The following is a 24527-nucleotide window of genomic DNA, read 5'->3' as shown; positions in this document are numbered from 1 at the left end:
GGGTTTCTTCACAGCATGCAGTTCCAGGTTTCAAGAGAGCAAGAGCAGCAGCTACAGGATCTTTAAAGGCCTAGTCTCTGAGAACTTACACAATGTCACGTCCATCATATTCTACTGACCAAAGTAATTCACAAGTGCAGCTCAGATTCCAGGGAGTGGAGAATGAGGAGACATTACCTCTTGATGGGAAAAATGGCATTTCAGTCCAAAGGGGTATACATGAGAGCATAATTAAATGGGAGGCATGATTATAAAAACTACTGAAAGGCCTGCATTATTTTTCTACAGCTGTGTAACAAATTACCACAAATTATTAGTAAGTGGCTTAAAACAATAACCACATATCATCATAATTTCCACTGGTCAGAAGTCTGGCATGGCTCACCCAGTTCTCTGCTTAGGGTCTCACAAGGCCAAAATCAAGGTGTCAGTGGGGGTGGGTTCTTAATCTGGAATCTACCCCCATCCTCTTTCAGGTTGTTGGCAGAACTCAGTTCCTTATACTTGCAGGATGGAGGTCCCTGTTGCCTTACTGGCTGTGAGCAGGGAATGCTTTCTGCTTCTGGAGGCCACCCAAGTAATGGGAACCATTCCTTGATGGTTCCTCTTCATCTTTAAGGCAGCAATTGTGTGCTGAATCTTTCTTATGCTTGGAATCTCTGACTTCCCTAAAGTAGTACCTATTTTAGTATTTGATGTAATAATTTTGAGAGATCATCTCCAGAATTCTACCTACCACAAGAAAGTATCATGATTTACTCTTTGACTCATGAATTAATTTCAAACATGTTTTAAGTTTACAGATGTATGAGTCTTTTGGCCTATCTTTTAGTTGTTGATTTATAATTTTACTGCAGAGTGATCTACATGTATTTGTTGAATCTGTCTTTGTGGTCTAGCATAAGAATAATTAAGCTATTTGTGATTGAAAAGAATATGCATTCTCTAATTGTTGGGTGCAGAGTTCTATGTTGTTTGAGCTCAACATTGCTAGCTGTCGTTCCCCCTTTCTTCTCGTCCTCATCTGAGGGTATGCTCTTTTAGAGAGAGGAAATGAGAAAGAGAAGCATTGGTTGAACTCCCAACCGAGGTATGTGCTCTGACTGGGAATCAAAGCTGCAACCTTTTTTTGCGTGTATGGGATGATGCTCCAACCAACTGAGCCACCTGGCTAGGGCACCTCGTTAATTGTTTTATTCAAATTTTATACATCTTTAATTTTTTCCTATTTGATCTAGCAGTTTCTGGGAGAAATGTATTAAAATCTTCCATTTTGACACTTTTAGTTTAAAGGTGAAGAAACTGCCCAGTGGTTGAGCATTGACCTATCAACCAGGAGATCCAGGGTTTGATTTCCTGTCAGGGCACATGCCCGGGTTGTGGGTTTGATACCCTGTGTGGGGTGTGCAGGAGGCAGACAATCAGTGAGTCTCGCATTGATGTTTCCATCTCTCTCCCTCTCTGAAATCAATAAAAAATATATTTAAATAATAAAATAAAATAATAAAGATGAAAAAATTTGAGGCCTGGTAAGTTTAACTGACTTGCCCAGGTGTTCACAGCCAGTTGTGACAGAGCTGGGGTAAGAATACATGTATTTTCATGTTGATATTCAGGAAGAGAAGATCCAGGAATTTTTATTTTATTTCTCTTACAATCACAATACTTCCTGTCAGTTTGGTGTCATATTGGATAGCAAGCACTTACTTTCAGGCTGACCAAGGCCAGATATGCCCATACTTCAGCATTGTTGTTGTTCAATGCATTGGCTTCAGAAAGAGCATCCTCTGCTTCCGAGATCTCTTCCAACTTAACAACAACAAAAAAAAAAAGTATAAATTGTTAAGTCAATATAGTTTTTACTCAAGTCAGCTGGAATCAGCCTAGCTGAAAGTACTACCCTGTTTCCCCAAAAATAAGACGGTGTCTTATATTAATTTTTTCTTCCAAAGTTGCGTTAGGTCTTATTTTCGGAGGATGTCTTATTTTCTGGGAAACATGGTATCCTATATAATAAAAGGCTAATATGCAAATAGACTGAATGGTGGGACAACCAAACAATTGGTCTCTGTGACATGTGCTGACCACCTGGGGGCCTGTGTGGAACATGGCGGGTGTTGACTGGGGCAGGATGGTGGAGCAGGTGAGTGAGGGCGCCAGGTCAAGGCACTGGTCTCTGTCATCAGGGTGAGCCTCTGCTGGTTACTGAAAATTCTTTGCTCCTGAATGTCGAAGTTCTGCCTGGCACTCGCACCTGCTGCTGGCGCCGGCCCTACTCACACCCACTGCCAGTGCTGGAGCCACCAGTCTCACCCACTGCCAATGTCAGCCCCACTTGCACCCGCAGCCAGCACTGGAGCTACTGTTCACACCCACTGCCGGTGCCCGGAGTCAGTCCTAATCACTTGGCACCATCAGGGCGGTGGCTGTCAGCCCTGATCGCCCCTGAGGCTTCTCCACCTCCCCCTGTTATTGAGGGGTGATTGGGGCAGCAGCTGCCACTCACACCCATCAGCCCTGCTCACACCCACTGAGGGTGCCAGCCCCAATCACTCTGTACTGTTGGTGGGTGCAAGCAGGGTCGGAGCTGTAAGTGCATGGGAGCAGCAGTGGTGGGAGTGGAGCTGCTGGCAGACAGGGGACCCAGGGCACAGTGGGAGGGGCTGGGCGGGGTCATGGAGGATGGGCAGAGACCTGCCCCTGTGCCTACTCCAGCCTTGTGGCTCACAGTTCCTTTTAAGGTGCACAAATTCATGCACTGGGTCCCTAGTGTCCAAATAACATTGGTGCACATGGCCTATACCAATGGCTTTCAACATTGTTGTTTTTTAAGCAACAGAACTTTTTCTTCAAACAAAATCCTGTGTGGTGGCCCAATGTATAAACTAGTTAAAAGTAAAACTGCTCTGCTTAAAAAACCAGGTAGGGGAGCCTGGAGCCCTGCTTTCTTCCTCTTTCCTCTACAGCAGTCCCAGCAGGGCTTCCACGAACCCTGGAGCTCCGGGCTGGGCTGGAAGACCAGAAGTATTTACCGTTGTGTGTGCATCATTCACATTCACAATGGGCTTTCAGATACATTTGTAGTTTTTTCCTTTACATTCTACATCCCTTTCGTAAGAAATACTACCATTCAGAAAGCTTCCTTTCCCCTAACATTAGCTATTAACACCACAGTCTTGAACAATCGATATAATACTCAGTGACTCTGGGGAGCTTCTTGAGCTCTGGCCACACGGATATCAGTTTTCCTTCCTAAAACAGTGACTTTGCTTTGTACAATCTTCCAAAAGGCCAGCCAAGGAAAGAATGAGGTACTCCCTTCCGCAATAAAGTAGTTCTTCATAGTTTTTGCTTTAGAAAATAATGGATTTCTAGGCACAAGGCAATATGAAGAATGACCTCTCAGCAAAGCCTATACCTTGGCCTACATTTTAAATGTCTCTGAAATACTGATTCATTATTCATTCAACATATATGTCCTAAGGATTTACTCTGTCAGGCAGAATGTTAGATACTGGCAATACAAAGAGTTCACTGACAGATATGTTAAAAAAAAAAAAAAAAAAAAGGTGGGAAAAACTCAAATAGTTTCTATACAGAATAAACATGTCTAAGAATAAAAGCATAGTTATGATTTAGTGGAGGGACAAAGAAAAATAGTAATAATTCTATCCTGAGATTAAAGGACATTCTCTGAAGAAACATTGTTACAGTAAATCTTGAAAGATAGGTAGGAGTTTGTTAACTGTACAAGGCGAAAAAAGGCATTCCAGGTAAAAGGAATACTGTGTGTAAATGCAAAAATAGCATGGCATCTCAGAAAACTCTTAATATGCCTGTGTGGCTGGAGAGAGAGAGAGAAAGTGGTAAGGTTAAAGGGTTTGGCAGAGACCATATCATGTCACCAGGTAGTCTCACCTCTCAAACATTAGAGAAGGAAGAGGGAAGCTCTGGAGCTTTGGGGTGGTAGAGCAAAGAGTGCAAAGGCCTACCTGAAGCTGTAGCAGCTCCTCCTGCATGTGGAAAGGCACAGAGTTTAAAATATCAACCAATTTATTTAATAGGTTCTTTATTCCCATATTACTTTTTTCCTTATATATAATATAAAACGAGAGGCCCGGTTCATGAATTCATGCATGGGTGGGGTCTCTCAGCCTGGCCGGCAATCGAGGTCTGTCAGGGGCCAGTCTATAGGGAGGAGGGACTCTGGGAGGTTGGTCAGCTGGCTTCCCAATGGGGGATGACAGGCAACGGGGCTGGGGGAGACGGAGGAATCATGGGTGGTTGACTGGGAGTGCACTGACCACCAAGGGGAAGCTTCTGCATTGAGTGTCTGCCCCCTGGTTATCAGTGCACATCATAGCAACTGGCAGACTGGTCATTCTGGTTGTTCAGTCAGAATGGTTACTATATATTATGATCTTCTGTACCAAATAACATGAAATTTTTATTATATAGCTTCCTGGTTCAGGTTTTTGTGGGATTTTTCTACTTCAGATTGACCTTCAGTTTACTAAACTGCTCAAAAGAGCAATTTTGCATTAGAAAAAAACCTGCCCTAATTGCCATTTCACTGGCAGGCGTCTTCAAACTACGGCCCACGGGCCACATGCGGCCCGCAGAGGAGTCTGATCCAGCCCGCCAGGTTTTTTGGGCAGTGAGCGCAGCCGAGGTGTTACAGTAGGAATTAGTAGTTCATATAGTCCGGCCCTCCAGCTCTCTGAGGGACCGTGATCTGGCCCCCACTTTAAAAAGTTTGAGGACCCCTGTCTAGGGTGCTTGAAAGATCAAAGAATCAAGGTCAGCTGTATGCACAGGCTTAGTGTCAAGCCCTCATCCTCTTACCCGATAGCAGGCAATTCCCAGGCCCAGCCAGGTAAGGCATGAAGGTGATCTCTTACAGGCTTGCAGGTAGGTTCTCTTTGCCTTTCCATACTGCAGAAAGAAAGCACCACTAAACTATTGTTCTTTCCGAAGCTTCAAACACTGCATTGCTATGATAAATATTGTGCTTCTGCAGGTGAACGCCAATCTAAGTTCAATGAAGTTATATGTTTTTCTTATAACTTAATTGGGAGGGAGCAGTTTTAGGTCCACAGCAAAACTGGGAGTTCAGAGATTTCTCATATATCTCTCCCTTGCCCCGACACATGTATAGCCTCCCCAACTATCAACATCCCCACCAGATTGGTACTTTTGTTACAACTGACAAAGCTACATTGGCACTTCATCATCACCCAAAGTACACAGTTTACCTTAGGGTGGTGTACATTCTGTGGGTTTGAACAAATGTGTAATGACACATATCCCTCCTTAGAGTATTTTTTCTGCCCTAAACATTCTCTGTGCTCCACCTGTTCATCACTCCCCTTCCCCAACTCCTGGGAACCACCAAACTCTCTACTCTCTCCATAGTTTTGCCCTTTTCAGAATGTCATATAGTTAGAATCATGTAGTATGTAGACCTCTCAGATTGGTTCCTTTCACTTAGTAATATGCATTTAAGGTTCCTTTGTATTTTTTCATGGCTCGATAGCTTACTTTAGCGCTAAGCAATATGCCATTGTCTGGATGTACCACAGATTACCCATTCACTTACTGAAGGACGTCTTTGGTTGTTTCCAAGTTTGGCACATTATGAATCAAGCTACTATAAACATTTGTGTGCAGATTTTGTATGGACATAAGTTCTCAGTTCCTTTGGGTAAATATTTAGGAGCACAATTGTTGCATGGTAATGGTAAGAATATTTTTAGTTTTGTAAAATATCATCTGTCATTCAAAGTGGCTGAGTTCTTGTTGCTCTACCTTCTTGTCATCATCTGATGTTGGTGTTCTAGAGATTTTGGTGTTCAGTGGTATTTAAATTTCTATTTCTCTGGTGACATATTATGTGAAACATCTTTTCATATGCTAATTTGTCATCTACATGTCTTCTTTGGTGACGTATCTTTAAGATCTCTGACCCATTTTTATTTTTATTTTTTATTTTTTTTATTTTTTATTTTTTTTTAAAAATATATTTTTTATTGATTTTGTACAGAGAGGAAGGGAGAGAGATAGTTAGAAACATCGATGAGAGAGAGTCATCAATCAGCTGCCTCTTGCACACCCCCTACTGGGGTTATGCCCGCAACCAAGGTACATGCCCTTGACCGGAATCGAACCCGGGACCTTTCAGTCCCCAAGCCAACGCTCTATCCATTGAGCCAATCCGGTCCTGGCTCTGACCCATTTTTAAATATTATTATTTTCTTATCATTGAGTTTTAAGACTTCTTTGTATATTTCAGGTTACAATCCTTTATTAAATATGTCTTTTGCAAATATTTTTCTCCCAGTTTGTGGTTTGTCTTCTCATTCTCTTCATATTGTCTTTTTCAGAGATTAAGTTTTTCATTTCAATGAGGTCTAACTTATCAATTCTTTCTTTCATGGATCATGCCTCTGGTGTTGTACCTAAAAAGTCAGAACCATTCCCAATGTCATATAGGTTTTCTTCTATATTATCTTCTAGGAGTTTTATAGTTTTGTATTTTACATGTATTCTATGGTTCATTTTGAGTAAATTTTTGAAGGTATAATAATGCCGGTGTGTGTATCTCGGCATCCAGAAGGGGTTCAGGAATCTAGAGAAGGGTTGTGGTGTAAATTAATCAAAAGTCCAGAGATGAAACATAATTTTGGAAGGCATTTTTGGGGGAGCCAGAGAAAACTTAGCTAACGAAACCAAGTTCTCTAGAATCTCCAGACCTCGTAGTTCTTTATTAACACAAATTGCCCTAAGGCAAGGTAGGTATACACATCAAAGGCCAAGGTTTGGTATACAGTAGGCATTGTCAGGGGAAAACTGCCTTTGGCTGTTCAGATGTTTGGCCAGTAGGAGGCAATAACATGTAGATTGAAAAGCCCTCAGCTGTCTGGCAGCAAGCAACCACTTATGCATCCTTCTCAGTTTTGGGGAAATGCCCTGAGCCATTCCAGATGATTCAGCCCTGCTGACATGCTGGAATTAGCTTCCAGCAGAATAAGGTTTTATGTCTAGATTGATTGATTGATTGATTTATTTATTTATTTATTTATTTATTTATTTATTTGCATATGGGTCTCTAGTTGTTCCACCACCATTTTTTGAAAAGGTTTTCTTTGCTGAATTGTATTACCTTTGTTCCTTTGTCAAAGATCAGTGGACTATATTTATGTGAGTCTATTTCCAGGCCCTCTATTCCGTTCCATTAATCTGCCTATTATTTCACTTTTACCACACTGTCTTGATTATTGTTCTAGTTTATAATGTGTTTTGTAGTCAGGTAGGGGGTCAGTCTTCTAATTTGTTCTCTTTCAATGTAGTACCGGCTATTCTGGGCTTGGGTTGTATTTTATGTCTATTTTCAGGGAAATATTACAAGAAGACTGGTGAGAGAAGGAAAGACTAAGTAAAAGGGCAAACTTTGCTGTGAAAGCAGTTCCAAAAACATTTATAGTCTCTCTAAGAGTTGGGGCAAGCAGTTACACAGAAAATTCTGGTTGACTACAGTGACTACCAGAATTCCACCTAAACTTTATGGATTACCTGTTTTTGCTTAAAAGTGACATTAAGTGGTAGGATGATAGATACAGAATCTCTGAACTAAGGATTTTACTTGATAGAGCCTCATTATTCTGAGAGTCTGCTCCCTTATTATAAAACATCTTAGAAGCTTTTAATAATACAGGAGATATTTTTTTTTTTGGGGGGGGGGCGGGCGGGGAGAGTAGGAGATCTAAAAGGACCACTTCTTGTTCTGTATCTTCAGTGTGAGAGTTGGAAGTATAGCTGAGCCTAGGCAATGAGCCTATGAACTCCTTGCCTAGTGACTGCATAAGTCAGCAGTTCTGTGAAATACAGCTTGCAATGACATCAGAAAGCTTTTTCTGATTTACTTCACTGTAATTTTCCCCTTTTAAACCCATGTGAGCTTTCCTACTTAAATTATAAGGCATTGTAACTTCTTGTTGCTGTTGTTTAATTACAAATATAAGAAAACTAAGTATTCAGGGTAGGAGGCTGGGAGGAGATAGAATGAAGTAAAAAACAAACAAACAAACAAACAAAAAACCAACCCAAAAAACAAAAACAAAAACCCCCACAGAATCAAAAGGCCTTAGGAAGAAGGTTGATAATTGTTGAAGTGGGAGGATGAGTCCATGCTGGCTCATTCTACTAGTCTGTTTACTCTGTGTGTATTTGAAATGTTCCATAAAAGAACGTTTCTTTTAGAAAGCTTTGGGATAACTCCTAAAATATGGATAGGAATTACTCAAGAGTCAGGTCAGAGTACCCTGTGAAACGGGGTTAGCCTCAGCTGAACTAAATATAATCCTTTGTGTTGAGGAAAGTTTGGCGGGTTTCTTTTGAGGCCCGTAACACTTTCCGTTGTTAAAGCAAGCTGAGAATATTTCCACTGCTGCTAACAAAGAAAATTAGCTAAAATCATAACTAAAATAAAATGTATTGAGTTTTTTCATCTTTATTGTTGAAAGTATTATATGGTCCAACCCCCCCCCCCCCCCCACTAATCTCTTTCCAGCCCACAAATTTATAGAGTTCTTAATAACTTTAGTGTCATTATGGTTAAAACCACAGACTAGTATGAGACTGCCTTCTTTGAATCCTGTTTCTATTAATTCCTGGTTATCTGATGTTGGGCAAGCCACTTTACCTTTCAAAGTAAAAGTGCCACTATCATATTTCTAGTTTTAGTCCACACGGATATTAATACTTGACCAATCAGGTCCCAGACCATGACTTGATAGATGTGGTTACTGCCCTTCTTCTGTCCCTCACCTCTTTCTCTTCCAGATAGATGTGCCCCAGTCGCAGGAAGATGAAGTGCATCTCAGAAGCATCCACTACAAAACTAACGGTTCTCTCATAGCATGCCTTGGCCTCAGCATGATCTCCTTTCAGGAAATAGAGATGGCCCTTCAGACCCCAGACGTCAGGGTTCTGAGAAAGGAAAGAACAAGTCGTACGCGGGATGAGGTGGCATTTAGAAGTACGTTAATGAGCTCTGTCTAACATTTAAGCTTAGATTACATCTGCTTCCTTTTTCTAACGCAGTTAGAAAGAGGGCCCCATTCAGTTGCACTGGAAGTGATACTTCTAGGTCTGCCCTCTCATTTCTATCTTGCGTTCTTCAAAGCCATTTTTGTCTTTGGGGCAAACATTAAGAAAAACAGTGAAGTATACAATGATAGAGTTCCAATGAGAAAAACAGAAGTCCAAAAAACTTGAAATAGGTAAACTATCTGCAAATGAGCTGTCCTTAGCTTTTTCTCTGCCCTTTGCAAAACTCCTGAGTGCTTAAGAAAAACAAATGGAAGGAAATAGATAGACGAGTTAACTGACGATTGATGACACCCTCCCCCACCTCTGGCAAACAGAAACCTACCTGTGATATAGCAACACCACCTCTAAGAAAACCTGCTCATCCCTTCTCCAAACTACACTCAAGAGGCTCTAGCAGAAGTCATTACCAGGTAGTCCATCTGGGCTGCTTGTTGAAGGAACTCCTCTACCTTGACAAAGTCCTTCTTGAGAAGGTGTGTCTGAGCCAGCACCAAGTAATACTCACAGCTGGGGCCTCCTTGAGGACATAACAGCTCATGTGCCAGGACTCTGTGCACATACTGCAAAAAATCAGATTATAAGCTATGTCCGTTCCATAGCTCGTATGGTTGAAGGTTCTGTTTCTGATGATAAGTAACGAGGAACACATTACAGAATGAAATGATTATCCACTTCAAAAGGTTAGAGGTGAATTATAAACATTCAGCACATCATGGTTCCATTACCAGCTATTCACTTAGTCACAAACGTAGACTTGTTCAAGGGAATAACCAGCAATATAGTTATCATACTAGATGGGTTTTAACTTGTAATCTGTTATGCGGCAGATGGAGACACTTCATTTACATTTACGCATGAGGTAACATTCTTAGGCAACTGTAATTGTAAGAAAATTTAAAGTGAGGCAAAAGCTTCCTTTCTAAATTCTAGACTTAGGTATTTTGGAAACAGTGTGTCTGTTTCTGGCACACACTCGAACATTTGTTAAGTTCATCAGTTTTCACTCGGAGCTATTCTTTATTTTTAGTACTATACAGGCCTGCAAATTTGACAAAATCACACTGCCTTGCTAAACAGAGGGAAACCCTTCTTTTCTCTCCCCTCTGCACCTCTCTCAGCCTATAATACAGAACCTTCCACTAGTGCTTAGACCATCTTTGAAAATTCTGAGGGGAAGCTCTCCCTGCATTCTGGCTCTCTGACACGGGGGCAGGGAGAAGGCCTGTCTCTCTATTGGGAAATTTAATATGGCCCACTCCCACGAGCCATCACTCCTGCCCTTTTGTGAGCATGCCCACATTCAAGTGGAGCACACACACGGCAAGATCAGGCCAACTCTTTCGGCTCTGAGTTTTGCTCTCTCTCTCCTATTGCTAGTGTCATGGACATATTTCTTGTTTCCATGTGGTAAATAGACCTTTTAGGATGCTCTTGTTCTCTGGGAGGAGGCTGCCATTCTCTAGCTGTTCCACTGGTGACAGCAGCTGTAAGTCAAATCTGGAACTAGTCACATCTCCAGCTTTTTTTGTTTGTTTGTTTCTTTGTTAATCCTCACCCGAGGATGTTTTTTCCTTTGACTTTAAGTGAGAATGGAAGGGAGGGGAGAGACACAGAGAGAAAAACATTGATTATGATTGCCTCTTGCACCAGGGCAGAGATTGAGCCCATGATTGGAATCGAGTCTTTTACCCTCAGTCCGAGGGCCAATGCTCTAACCACTGAGCAAACTGGCTAGGGCCAGTTCAGTTTTACCAATAAAAATGTTAAATATTTCTATCCCCCATTTAGCAATGGGTATCTGCTCCTGTTGGGTCAGAACTTGAAAGGGAAGAAGGTTAGGTATGCTGAGATGCCTGTGAACCCCCAACACTCACATAATATGAATCCCTATAATAAAGTGAAATCAGTCTACATATGACTCAGAGTCTGAATTTGCTCTGCTGGTATTCTACAGGGAGCAGTCTTGAAGTCTCAAAAGCATATTTGATTTGTGTCATACACATTTAAGCCTACAAAGATTTGAATTGAATAGGTAGCTCATTAAAATCTTTCCATTAACTTGCTCTTTTCCAAATATTCTGACCTGCACAGCATTGACCTTCATCAAGAAGCGTATGGTCTCCATGAAGATGGTGGTAGGAGCACGATATTGGGTAGAATGCAGAAAAATCGATGATGGTTCTGAAAATATATTAAAAGAATAATGATTAGATGTAAAGGAAAAATGTACAAAGCTCAGACATATTAATGTAGCAGAGAGAGTATTCTAATCTATGAGAGAGATTAGAATCTGGAAAGCAATAGGTTGTTCCATATGGATGGTCCCCAAAGAGGAGTTCTCAAAGATTCTTAAGGTTAGTCTACAGTGTTTCCAAATTAAGTCACAACCAAATAAAAGGATTTTTTTTTTAAAGTATTCAGATCTTCCCTGATGTGAAACACAATCTACAAATATTCTAAAAATCATTTTTAGAAAATCATAGGAGTGTACTTGGTTACTTTCTGAGCTAAATGTAAATCCTTGTTTATTGAAAGAAACTAATTTCAGAGCCTAGCCTCATATGAAGGCACTTAGGCAAAATGACAGATAAATAATCAACTTCAAACAAGTTAAAAAGTGCCATTTTGGTAATCATAGGGTTTTTCATGTCTATAGTCATCTTTTGATTGGAAATCTTTATTCCTAATTACCTGTTTTTAATATCTCCTTGGGAAATAAGTTGGATGATTTTTGATTGATTGCATCCTGAGATGGTGCAAACAAAATTGGTTCTTGTGAATATGACTGCAGTTTGGAGGATTCTTCAAGAAATCCATCTAGAATAGAAAATGGAGCTTCTGGTCCTAAACAGATTAAATTTTAATAATGGAAAAAAACAAGGTCTTGCTACACTGAATGTTAAACGATTATTACAGAAGATAAGATATAATTAATTTTCAAATCATAAAAAACATTCCTGAACTATTGAATGGACAGACTTGTTTTCCAGACTTTTTATATTTCTGAATAAAGAGTACAAGCTAAACTGATAGCACAGCTTCTGTTAGTATAACTCCTAGTTCAATCCTACTGGTAGCCCAAGTCATAATAATGTCAAACAGATAACTCTTACAAAAGTTACTTGTTGAGAGAAACCAAGATGGCGGCGTAGGTCTGCTGCTCCCACAACAATTTAAAAATTAAAACTAATATGAAGGACATCTATCATCCAAAACCACGGGAAGGAGGTACTGGGTAGTTAATAGTCAACAATTAACATGATAATAAGAGCAATGAGGGACTGATGGGGCTCTTAAAATGTGACCAGCTGGAGAAATGAAAAAATGGCAGGCCCGGAGCAGCCAGGCCCAGAGCAGCCAGGCCCGGAGCATCCAGGCCCAGAGTGTTGTGGGGTTGAACCCTGGGTTCAAAATGAAAGGAAAGAAGGAGCAATGCAGCCAATTCGGGTACCAGAGTGTTATGTCCATCATCACAATGGACTCAGAGAAGCTCCTGTGTCCCTTCTCCAAAAGGACTGAGAGTTGCCCAGACGACAGCAAAGTGGGAGAAGAAAACTGAAAGCTACCCAAGGGACTGAGGTGCCAACATGGAGTCATCTGAAGAAATTAAAGACTGAAGTGGAAGCTACTTCTTTAATCATGTTCCTGCTCATGCTAGCATCTGTTCGCTTCCAGTCTTCTGCAAAGTCTTGTGCAGCAAGTCCAAGGACTTGGAGTAAATCTACACCAGCAACAAAAGAGACTCATTTAGTAGCTAAAAATATTAATATGTCCATAATTCTGATTTCTCATTTTGTTGTTTTGCATTGGCGTCGTTGTTATTAAATAGCCAGAGTTTTGCTCTTGACATTCAAGTTTTGAAAATAACATGTATGTGGTTTAGTTTTTGCATTGGCATTGTTTGCAATTGTTTTTAATTTTAGAGCCCTATTATTAATGTTTAAATTTTATTTTATTTTTATTAAAAAAAAAATATATTTTATTGATTTTGTACAGAGAGGAAGGGAGAGAGATAGAGTTTGAAACATCGATGAGAGAGTCATCAATCAGCTGCCTCTTGCACACCCCCTACTGGGGATATGCCTGCAACCAAGGTACATGCCCTTGACCGGAATCGAACCCGGGATCTTTCATTCCCCAAGCCGACGTTCTATCCATTGAGCCAAACCAGTCTCGGCTTAAATTTTATTTTAATTAGTAAAAAAGGGTGAGATTGTAGAGAGCCGCCTAAGAAGGCACATGGACATTCTTTTAATTCTTATCAGCAGAGCCCAAGGGCACTGGCAGAATCCTCTTATCAGTACTAATTTCTTAATCCTTGTGCTTGGAATGAGGAACAAATAGGACCTGGACTCACCCAGGTCTCGATATGCTAAATCTTATACCAAAAAAACAGGGAGCTTACCAAGATTTTGATGAATAGGATCTGGGCACACCCGAAACTCCTTTTGACCTTAAACTCCCCTTTGGAAGCCAATAATAAATAAATAAATAAATAAATAAATAAATAAATAAATAAATAAATAAATAAAATTTTCAGACTTTCAATCACAAGAATGGGAAAATATTTTGGAAGATTTTTCCCTGATATCCCTGGAACAACTCTAAAAATCACCTATTTTTTTCATTTCACAAATATTCACTGAGTACCTACTATGTGCCTGCTTCTGTTCATAAGGCCAGTAATTTTTTCCAACAGCCACTAATCATTTCCATTCGTTGGTCCTACCTGCTTGGGGTTCCGCTTTGGCTGCTCCTATAAAAGAACCACTACCCATTCCCCAAGGTCCTATACTGGATTCTGCTTTCACTCCTTCTTCAACATCAGTGATGCTCTTATGCCTGGATGTTCTGGCTTCAAAGTCTATGGTAGCAGTGCTCTTGGTTACTTGGGCCTGAAGTATTTGTGTCTGAAGCTGTTTGAAGGCCTCATGAAATGCCATTTCCATTCGAATATCATTGTTTTGAATTTCATAGTATAAACCTGAAGAAAGAAAGATGCTGAAAATAAATGTGACTAATTTGCCACCATCAGCTACTAGGAATTGTAATATCGGGTCTAGTAATAATTAATGTCGTTTTTAAACATTCGTTTAAAATCTTGCTTGGCATTGACTTGTATTGACATAACCTTCAAACACGTGGTATCTACAGAATGTGTGAAGTGCAATTAACAAGTTTTGCTTGAAAAAGTTTGTGTTTGGTTTGGTTTTTGTTGCAAAACTAGGGCTAAGAAGATGGCGGATGAAGAGCATATTCGGCACTGCATGCTTTACGAGTTCCAATTAGGAAGAAAAGCAAGTGAGGCTGCAAAAAACATCTGTAGTGCTCTTGGTCAAGATGCAGTTAGCGCCAGAAAATGCCAGCGTTGGTTTGAGAAATTTCGCGAGGGAAATTTTTTGTTAGATGACAAGAGTGGTCGAGGCCGTGTGTCCAATTTTTTTTTTTTTTTTTTTTTTTTTTAAATATATTTTATTGATTTTGTACAGAGAGGAAGGGAGAGATAGAGTTAGAAACATCGATGAGAGAGAGAGTCATCGATCAGCTGCCTCTTGCACACCCCCCACTGGGGATATGCCCGCAACCAAGGTACATGCCCTTGACCGGAATCGAACCCGGGACCCCCCAGTCCCCAAGCCGACGCTCTATCCATTGAGCCAAACCCATCTCGGCCGTGTGTCCAATTTTGATCAAGAAGCTCTTCAAGCTCTTTTGGTGCAAAATCCTCAAATTACCCAACAAGAGCTTGCGACAACTTTAAATTGTTCACAAAAAAACAATTTCCAATCAATTGCGTGCACTTGGCAAAGTCCAAAAGTTTGGAAAATGGTTTCCTCATGAGTTGACCGACAACAACCGTAATCAAAGAGTCACAATTTGCAGTTCGCTCCTCTCTCGTCAAAACCGTTTGCTGTTTTTAGAGCAAATTGTTACCAGAGATGAAGAATGGGTGCTGTATGTTAATTTGAAAAGGCAGCCTCAATGGTTGGACAAAAATGAGGCTCCACAGCCCACGCCAAAACCTGACTTGCATGCGAAAAAGGTGATGTTGTGTGTTTGGTGGAATTTTAAAGGAATTCTTCATTATGAACTTTTACCATCTAACCAAACCATTACAAGTGCAGTGTATAGTGCCCAATTGGAAAGGTTAGCCCAAGCTTTAAGAGAAAAAGAACCCGCGCTGATTAATCGGAAGGGTGTAATTCTTCACCACGATAACGCACGACCGCATACTGCAAGAATCACTGCTGAAAAACTGCGCCAGTTGGAATGGGAAGTTCTCCCTCAACCTGCATATTCTCCTGATATTGCCCCTTCCGATTACCATTTGTTTCGTTCTTTGCAAAACTTTCTTCTTGGAAAAAAATTTAATAATGAAGAATGCCTCAAAAATGCATTGACCGAATTTTTTGCATCAAAATCACAAGAATTTTACAACAGAGGGATTAAAATGCTTCCTGAGCGTTGGGCACAAGTAGTAGAAAACAATGGCAACTATATTGTTGATTAAATTTTGTTGTATTGTTTAAATAAATTCGATTTAAAAAAAGTATTAGAAACGACATTAATTATTACTAGACCTAATATTTCGTTTCACTTACGTTTCCTACATTTTTACTAAAGTTTAAACTACATGAAGAGTGATTAAAGAGTGGGCAGACAGCCCTCGCCGGTTTGGCTCAGTGGATAGAGTGTTGGCCTCCTGAAGGGTCCCCGGGTTTGATTCCAGTCAAGTGCACATGCCCAGGTTGCAGGTTCAATTGCCAATAGGGGGCATGCAGGAGGAGTCAAACAATGATTCTCTCTTATCATTGATGTTTCTATCTCTCCCTCTCCCTCCCTCTCTGAAATCAGTAAAAAAAAATATGTTTTTTAAAATAGTGGGAAGTCAAAGGGGGAATCTTCTAATGGAATAAAAATACATTCAGGAAAATATCATACCAAGTAAAGTCCAGGCTACAACGTTGGTTGGTTCCAAGCAAGTAGCATCTTCAAAGAAAATTTCTGCCTGTTCATAGTTCTCCATCAGGACAGCCAGGACGCCACACAGCAACAAGCTGAGGCGAGACCACCAACATGATTAACAACAGGGGCCCATGTCAGGCGTGGAATCAGGACAACTTTATATAGAAGCTTATCTGCTCCTACTCATTCTCCATCCCACTTCACCCGTACCTGTGGATATGACTCTGGTTGAGGGAAAGGGCTTTCCGAAAACACTCCTGTGCTTTGATGGTGTCCTCAGTTAGGAGGCAGAAGGCACCATAGTCCAGCCAATGTTCCAGGTTCTGGGGCTCACGAACCAACCTCTACCACATGAAATATCAGAAGGACCAAGGATATTGTGATACTACGTCATATTTTTTAATGCACGTAACATCACCCAGAAGCACTCCATAAATATTATAAGCTCTATGAAAGCAGAAACTATGACTTTTTTGTTGTTGTTTACCACTGAATTCTGAATACAGTCAATGTTCTGGCTTATAGTAAAATCAGTAATACTGGTTAAAATAATCTAAAGTTTTATTAAATTGATTATTTTCTAGTGTTAGTGTCTAGTCATATAAGCTCATCCAATTACTTGGGTGCCTAAAGATCTATTTTATGGTTTATTTTAAAAATTTGTATATAACCATCTTTGTCATAGTCTTGAGATGGCAAATATAAGTTTATCTATAAATTTGTTTTAAAAAGCACCTCAACTTAAGTGAAAAGTACAAAATATTGCTGAAAGAAGTTAAGGAAGACATAAATAAATGAAAATACATCCCACATTCATAGATTGGAAGACTAATAGATGTCAATAGTGCCCAAATCTATATATGCAATCTCTATCAAAATCCTAAATTTTATTTTGCAGAAATAGAAAAAGCTGTCCTAAAATTCATTTGGAATGTCAAGGAAACTGAATAGCCAAAACAATCTTTAAAAAGAAATACAAAACTGGAGGACTCATACGTCCTGATTTTAAAACTTACAAAACTACAGTTTTGTGTTTTTTTTTGTTTTTTGTTTTTTTCCCCCCACAACAGGTTTGCTGCCAGAACACAGGTGTTGTGAAAACCATCACTAAATCTAAACCAAAATGGAAAAGGAAATGACTCACATCAACACTGTCATCATTGGACAAGTCTACCACTACTGGCCATCTTCTGATCTACAAATGTGGTGGAATTGACAAAAGAACCATCGAAAGATTTGAGGAGGCTACTGAGATGGACAAATTGAAAGCTAGACGTGAGTGTGATGTCACCATTGATATCTTCCTGTGCAAATTCAAGACCAGCAAGTATTATGTGCCCATCATTCATACCCAGGACAAAGATACTTTATCAAAAATATGATTACAGCCGAAACCAGTTTGGCTCAATGGATAGAGCGTGGCCTGCAGACTGAAGGGTCCCGGGTTCGATTCCGGTCAAGGGCATATACCTTGGTTTTGGGCACATCCCCAGTAGGGGGTGTGCAAGAGGCAGCTGATCGATGATTCTCTCTCATCTATGTTTCTAACTCTCTATCCCTCTCTCTTCCTCTCTGTAAAAAATCAATAAAATATATTTAAAAAAATATATATATGATTACAGGTACATCTTGGGCTGACTGTGCTGTCCTAATTTGTTGCTGCTGGATTTGTGAATTTGAAGCCAGTACCTCCAAGAATGGGGCCGCCCTATGAGCATGCCCTTCTGGCTTACACACTGGATATGTTATTGTTATTGTTAATAAAGTGTATTCCATTGAGCCACCCTACAGCCAGAAGATGTACAATAGAATTATTAACAAAGTCAGCACCTACATTAAGAGAAAATTAGCTACAAAATTGACACAGTAGCATTTGTGCCAGTTTCTGGTTGGAATGGTGACAACATGCTGGAGCCAAGTGCTAAGATGGCTTGATTAAAGGGATGGAAAGTCACTTGTAAAGATGGCAATGCCAGTAGAACCATGCTGCTTGAAGCCCTGAATTGCATCCTGCCACTAACTTGTCCAACTGGCAAGCACCTGAGTCTACCCCTCAAGGACTTCTACAAAATTGGAGATATTGTTCCTGTTCCTGTAGGCTGAATGCAGATTGGTGTTCTCAAACCCAGTATGGTGATCCTCTGTGCTCTAGTCAATGTTACAACTAAAGTAAAATCTGTAAAATGTGCCACGAAGTTTTGAGTAAAACTCTTCCTGGGGACAATGTGGGTTTCAAAGTCAAGAACGTATTTGTCAAATATGTTCATCATGGCAATATGACTGGTGATAGCAAAAATAACCACCAATGGAAGTAGCTGCCTTCACTGCTCAGGTGATTATTCTGAACCATCCAGGTCAAATCAGTGCTGGATATACTTCTGTGCTGGATTGTCACACAGCTCATATTGCTTGCAAATTTCCTGAGCTGAAGAAGAAGATTGATCATCATTCTGGGGGAAAAGCTAGAAGATGGCCCAAAGTTTTTGAAATCTGCCATCATCAATATGGTTCCTGGTAAGCGCATGTATGGTGAGAGTTTCTCTGATTATTCTCCTCTGGGCTTTTTTGCTGTTTGTGACATGAGACAACCAGTTGCTGTGGGTTTCATCAAAGCATTGGATTGGCAATGTCACTGTCTGCCCAGAAGACTCAGAAGGCTAAATGAATATTATTCCTAATAATGCCACACCAGTCTTAATCAGTGGTGGAAGAATGGTCTCAGAACTGTTTGTCTCAATTGGTTATTTAAGTTTAATAGTAAGAGAGTGGTTAATGATTGCAATACATCATAAAACCTTCAGAAGGAAAGGAGAATGTTTTAGGGACCATTTGGTGTGTGTGTGTGTGTGTGTGTGTGTGTGTGTGTGTGTATCAGTTTTTAAGTTATTCAGGGATTGCTTTTTGTTTGTTTGTTTTTGAGAGATAGAGAGAGAGAGAGAAGGAGGAAGAGGAGGAGGAGGGAGGGAATAGATAGAAACATCAGTGAGAAACATGCATCAGTTGCCTCCTGCATACCTCTTATTGGAGATTGAGCCCATAACCTGGGCATGTACCTTGACTGAATTGAACCAGTGACCTCTTGGGCCATGGATCAACACTCAATCACTGAGTTTCACCAGCTTGGCAAGTTTTTAGTTTTTAAAAATATATTTTTATTTATTTCAGAGAGAAATGGAGAAGGAAAGAGAGATAGAAACATCAATGATGAGAGAGAATCATTGATTGACTGCCTCCTGAACACCTCCCACTGGGGATTGAGCCAGCAACCCAGGCATATGCCCTTGACTGGAATCAAACCTGGGACCCTTTAGTCCACAGGCTGACACTCTATCTACTGAGCCAAACCAGCTAGGGGTAGTATTTAAAATCAGTACTTTTCAATAGAAACAACTTGACCAAAAAACTGTCACAGAATTTTGAGACCCATTAAAACAAAGTTTAATGAGGAAAAAAACTTACAAATCTATAGTGACCAGTCTGGTACTGGTATAAAGACACACATTTAGACCAATGGAATAGAACAGAGAGCCCAGAAACAAACTATTGCATATATGGTCAAACTATTTTTTATAAAGGTGCCAAGACCCTTCAATAGGGGAAGGGCAGTCTTCAACAAATGGTGCTAGAAAACTGGATATCTACATACAAAGGAATTAAGTTGTACCTACCGTTACCTAATACTACAAAATAATATAACTCAAAATGGATCCAAGACCTAAATATAAGACTTAAAGCTACAAATCTTTGAGAAGAAAACTTAGGCCAAGAGCTTCATGACATTGGACTTGCCAATGATTTCTTGGATATGATACCAAAGGCACAGGCCTTGAAAGAAAAATAGGCAAATTGGACTTAACTACAAAAAAACTTTTGTACATCAAAAGAAACTACCAACAGAGTAAAAACGAAACTCAGAGTGGTTTGGGGAGAATGAGAAAAATATTTACAAATCATATATTTGGTAAGGGGTTAATATTCAGAATACTGTATATAAAGAATTCCTAAAACTCAACAAGAAAATATTAAACAACGTGACTAAAAAATGGGCAATAAATATTTTTGAATAAATATTTTGAATAAATATTTTCCCAAAGATCTACAAATGGCCATAAACATAGGAAGAGATCCTCCACATCACTCATCATCAAGGAATCAAACCACAATGAAATATCAGCTCTCATTCATTAGGATAGCCACTATCAACAAAACAAAAATAACAACTGTTGAGGAGGAGGTGGAAAAATTAGAAGTCTTGTACAATGCTAGAATGTAAAATGGTGCAGCCACTTTGGAAAAACAATAAGGTAGTTCCTCATAAAATTAAAAATAAAATATGATACAGCAATCCCACTTCTGTGTATATATACCCATGAGAATTGAAAGCAGAGTTTCAAAGAGACATTTGTACATCCATGTTCATAGTAGCATTATTCATAGTAGCTAAAAGATACAAGTGACCATTGACAGATGAATAGATAAGCAAAAATGTAGTATATACAAAGATGGAATACTATATAGCCCTAAAAAGAAAGGAAATTCTGACATATGCTTAAATATAGATAAACCCTTGAGGGCATATACTGAGTAAAATAAGCCACTCACAATGGGACAGAACAATTGATTCAGATAGACTGATGTTTTAAACTTGTTACAGTCAAGTTATCCTATCAATTAATTTAAAAAAATTTCCTCTTGAAAAAAATCATAAATGTGAAAAGATGTTCAAAGTCACTAATCATTAGAAAAATGCGAAGTCACAATGAGATACCACTTCGACCCATGGGAATGGCTATAATTTTTTTAAACGATGGACAATAAAAAGCATTAGGGAGAATATAGAGAAAATGAAACCTTGAGCCTTTGCTGGTGGAAATGTAAAATATCAGTACAGCTTTTTGGAAAACAGGCAGTTCCTCAAAAGTTAAGCATAGAGCCCTAGCTGGTTTGGCTCCATGGATAGAGCACTGGCCTGTGGACTGGAGGGTCCCGGTTTTGATTCCAGTCAAGGGTATATGCTTGGGTTGCAGGCTCGATCTCCAGTGGGGAAAATGCAGGCGGCAGCGGCCAATGATTTTCTCTCATCATTGATGTTCCTATCTCCCTCTCCCTTTCCCTTGCCTCTCTGAAATCAATAAAAAATATAATTTAAAAAAAAGTTAAGCATAGAGCTACCATATGACCTAGCAATTCCAATCCTTAGTATATACTCAAGAGGACTGAATGCATTCATAAAAAAACTTATATTCATGAATTTATACATGAATGCCCATAGCAGCATTATTCATAATAGCCAAAAAATGAAAACCAGTCAAATGCCATCAATAATGAGGGAAGAAACAAAATGTGTTTTATCTATACAATGGGATATTATTCAGCCATAGAAAGGAATAAAATACTAATACATGCTACGACAAGAATGACCACAAAAAAATAAGCTAAATGGCCTGGCCAGTGTTCTCAGTGGTTAGGACATTGGCCCACACACTGAAGGGTCCTTGGTTGGATTACCAATCAAGGGCACATAGCTGGGTTGCAACTGTTCCCTACCCCTGGATCCGGGCACAAGCAGGAGGCAACCAATTGATGTGTGTCTCTCTCCCCCTCCTTCCTTTCCTCCCTCCCGCAACCTCTCCCTTCCTCTGTACCACTCTCTCTAAAAAAGTGATGGGGAAAAAATATCCTCAGGTGAGGGTTAACAAAACAAACAAACAAAATTATGCTTGTGAAAGGTACAATAGTTACAGAATATCTCCTATTACAGGATCCCATTTATATAAACTGTCTATAGTAGATAAATCTGTATATAAAGTAAACAATGGTTGCCTCAGACTGAGGGTGAAGAGGAATGAGGAGTGACTATTAATGGGCACAGGATTTCTTTTGGGGTGATGCAAATTCTCTAAAATTAGATTATGGTATTGCTGTGAACCCAAAATGTCTTTTAAAAGTCTATCAAAAGTACAACATTGGGAATATAATCAATAATATTGCTATGTATTATCCAGGTGCATACTGGAAATATCAGGGGAAACACTTTGTAAAGTATATGATTATCTAATCTTTATGCTGTACATCTGAAACTGATGCAAAATAATACTGAAACTAAACTGTAATTGAAATTTTTAAAAATAAAAATTTTAAAAGATAAAAATAATGGAAAAAATGTTTTACAAGTAAGATTGTGGTGATGGTTGCAAAACTCTGTAAATACAGTATAGATTGTATACTTTATTTTTTATTTTTTACTTTTTAATATATATCTTACTGATTTTTTTTTCAGAGTGGAAGGGAGATAGAGAGTTAGAAACATCGATGAGAGAGTTATTGATCAGCTGTCTCTTGCAGGTTCCCTACTGGGGATGTGCTTGCAACCAAGGTACATGCCCTTGACCGGAATCAAACCTGGGACCCTTCAGTCCTCAGGCTCTATCCACTAAGCCAAATCGGTTTTGGCTGATTGTATACTTTAAATGGGTGAATGTTATGGCAGGTGAATTATATCTCGACAATTAAGTAAATATAAATGAAGATTTCAGACCATTTTTTCTATATTTTTATTCAGCTCATGAGGCATGTGGTAGACAATACTAACAGAACTATAGAACTCAATTGTCATTCATAACACCTGTAAGGGCTGAGTAAATCATAACACATTGCAAGGGTTCAGTAAATGTTTGCTGAATTTGTTGAATACAGGTGATTTTTAAAAACTTATTTATAAGAAATTAATATTTTTTCTTTTGATATACAGTTTTATGAATTTTAACACATGCATACCTTCATGTTGCCTTTAGCAAAATCGAAATACAAAACAATTCCACTACTCAAGAAAACTTCCTCATGCTATCTTTTTATAGACTTCTTTTCCCCTACCCAAAAACTCTGGCAACCATAATCTATTATCCATCATAGCTTTGTCTTTTCAAGAATGTCATATAAATGGAACCATACAGTGTGTAGTAACCTCTAGCACTGACGTTTTTCAATTGGATAATGCCTTTGAAATTTGTCCATGTTGTTGTGTGTTTCCGTTGTTCATTTTTTTTTATTGCTGAGTAGTGCAGTGTTTCATTATATGGATAGATCATAGTTTGTTTATCCATCACCCTTTGAAGAACATTTGAGTTGTTTCTGGTTAGGGCAGTTATGACTAGAGCTACTATAAGCATTTGTGTACACAAGATTTCCAGGAATGGGTTATATGATAATTTTACAAGAGAGTACAAAACTATTTTCCAGAGTGGCTGTATCATTATGCATTTCCTCTAGCAAAGTATGAGGGTTTCAGTTGCTTTTCGTTCTTACCAGTACCTGGTATTGTCAGCACTTTTCACTTTAGTTATTCTAATAAATATGCAGTGGGATCTCATCCTGATTTTAATTTGCACTTCCTAATGACACTGAACATCTTTTCATGTTCTTATTTAACATACTTAATTCCTCCTTAGCAAAGTGTCTGTTCAATTCCTTTGCCCATTTTTATTTGGTTGTTTTTCTATTATTGAGTTTTGAGGTTCTTAATATTCTGAAAACAAATCCTTTGTCAGATATATGTTTTGTAGATATTTTATTTTAGTCTGTACCTTTTTTTTTTTCTTAACAGTGTTTCTCATTGAGCATATATTTTTAATTTTGATGAAGTTCCATTTATCAATTAAAAAAATCATGCTTTGTGTCATGTCTAAGAATTCCTTACCTAACCTCAGGTCATAAAGATTTTCTCCTGAAAGTTTCTTAGTTTTATATTTTACTTTCAGATCTACAATTTATTTTCAGTTGATTTTAAAAAAATATGTTTTGACTGAAATCAGAGAGAGGAAGGGAGAGGGAGAAAGCAAGAAACATTGATTGTCTCCTGCAAGCCCCCTCCTGGGGACTGGGAAATTAACCAGCGGCCTCCTGGTGCTTAAGCCACACCAGCCAAGCATCAGCTGATTGAGGTTTAGGTCAAATGTTTGTTTGTTTTTTGCATATGATTACCAACTATTCTAACACCATTTTTTGAAAAAACTATACTTTGTCCATTGAACTTCATTTACACTTTTGTCAAAAATATAATAACCTTATGTGTGTGAACCTATTTTTGGACTCTGTTTTATTGATCTATGTGTCTATCCTTTTATTAATCAAGTTGGATTTTAGATAATAAAATACTACTATTTACTATGCCGGTATTGTACAAATAACAGTAAGAACATTCACTGGGAAGATGTTTACCTCTTCATAATATACTGCTGCCATATCAAAGTCCTCATTGACTTCTGCTTCAAATGCAAAGAGTCGAAGCTGTTCGCTACTCTTATGAATGGTTGGGACAGCACCTTGGATATCATCTGGCATGGTCTTGTCAACATCAAAATGTTAATCAGACAAAATAAAACAATTAAAATTAGAGAAGTTTTAGAAATATAAATCAAATGTGATACTCTAGTCATGAGGTCTAAAATGAT

The 24527-nt window shown here is 39.0% G+C and overlaps 1 protein-coding gene and 1 pseudogene across 1 annotated transcript in view; one reads left to right on the top strand and one right to left on the bottom strand.

The window, feature by feature from the left end:
- Positions 1-24527, bottom strand: part of CFAP70 (cilia and flagella associated protein 70) — a 70432-nt gene that overhangs the window by 3723 nt on the left and 42182 nt on the right. Inside the window, 10 exon segments of the mRNA XM_045581736.1 lie at positions 1708-1809; positions 4846-4935; positions 8827-8988; positions 9519-9671; positions 11195-11292; positions 11803-11955; positions 13841-14095; positions 16054-16169; positions 16288-16421; positions 24295-24420. Coding sequence (XP_045437692.1) covers positions 1708-1809; positions 4846-4935; positions 8827-8988; positions 9519-9671; positions 11195-11292; positions 11803-11955; positions 13841-14095; positions 16054-16169; positions 16288-16421; positions 24295-24420 — 1389 coding nt within the window.
- Positions 17148-18920, top strand: LOC118718869 (annotated as a pseudogene).

This window comes from Pipistrellus kuhlii, unplaced genomic scaffold (assembly GCF_014108245.1).
Source record: "Pipistrellus kuhlii isolate mPipKuh1 unplaced genomic scaffold, mPipKuh1.p scaffold_m20_p_15, whole genome shotgun sequence".
NCBI classification, from domain to species: domain Eukaryota; kingdom Metazoa; phylum Chordata; class Mammalia; order Chiroptera; family Vespertilionidae; genus Pipistrellus; species Pipistrellus kuhlii.
This window is presented reverse-complemented; position numbering and strand designations above follow the sequence as displayed.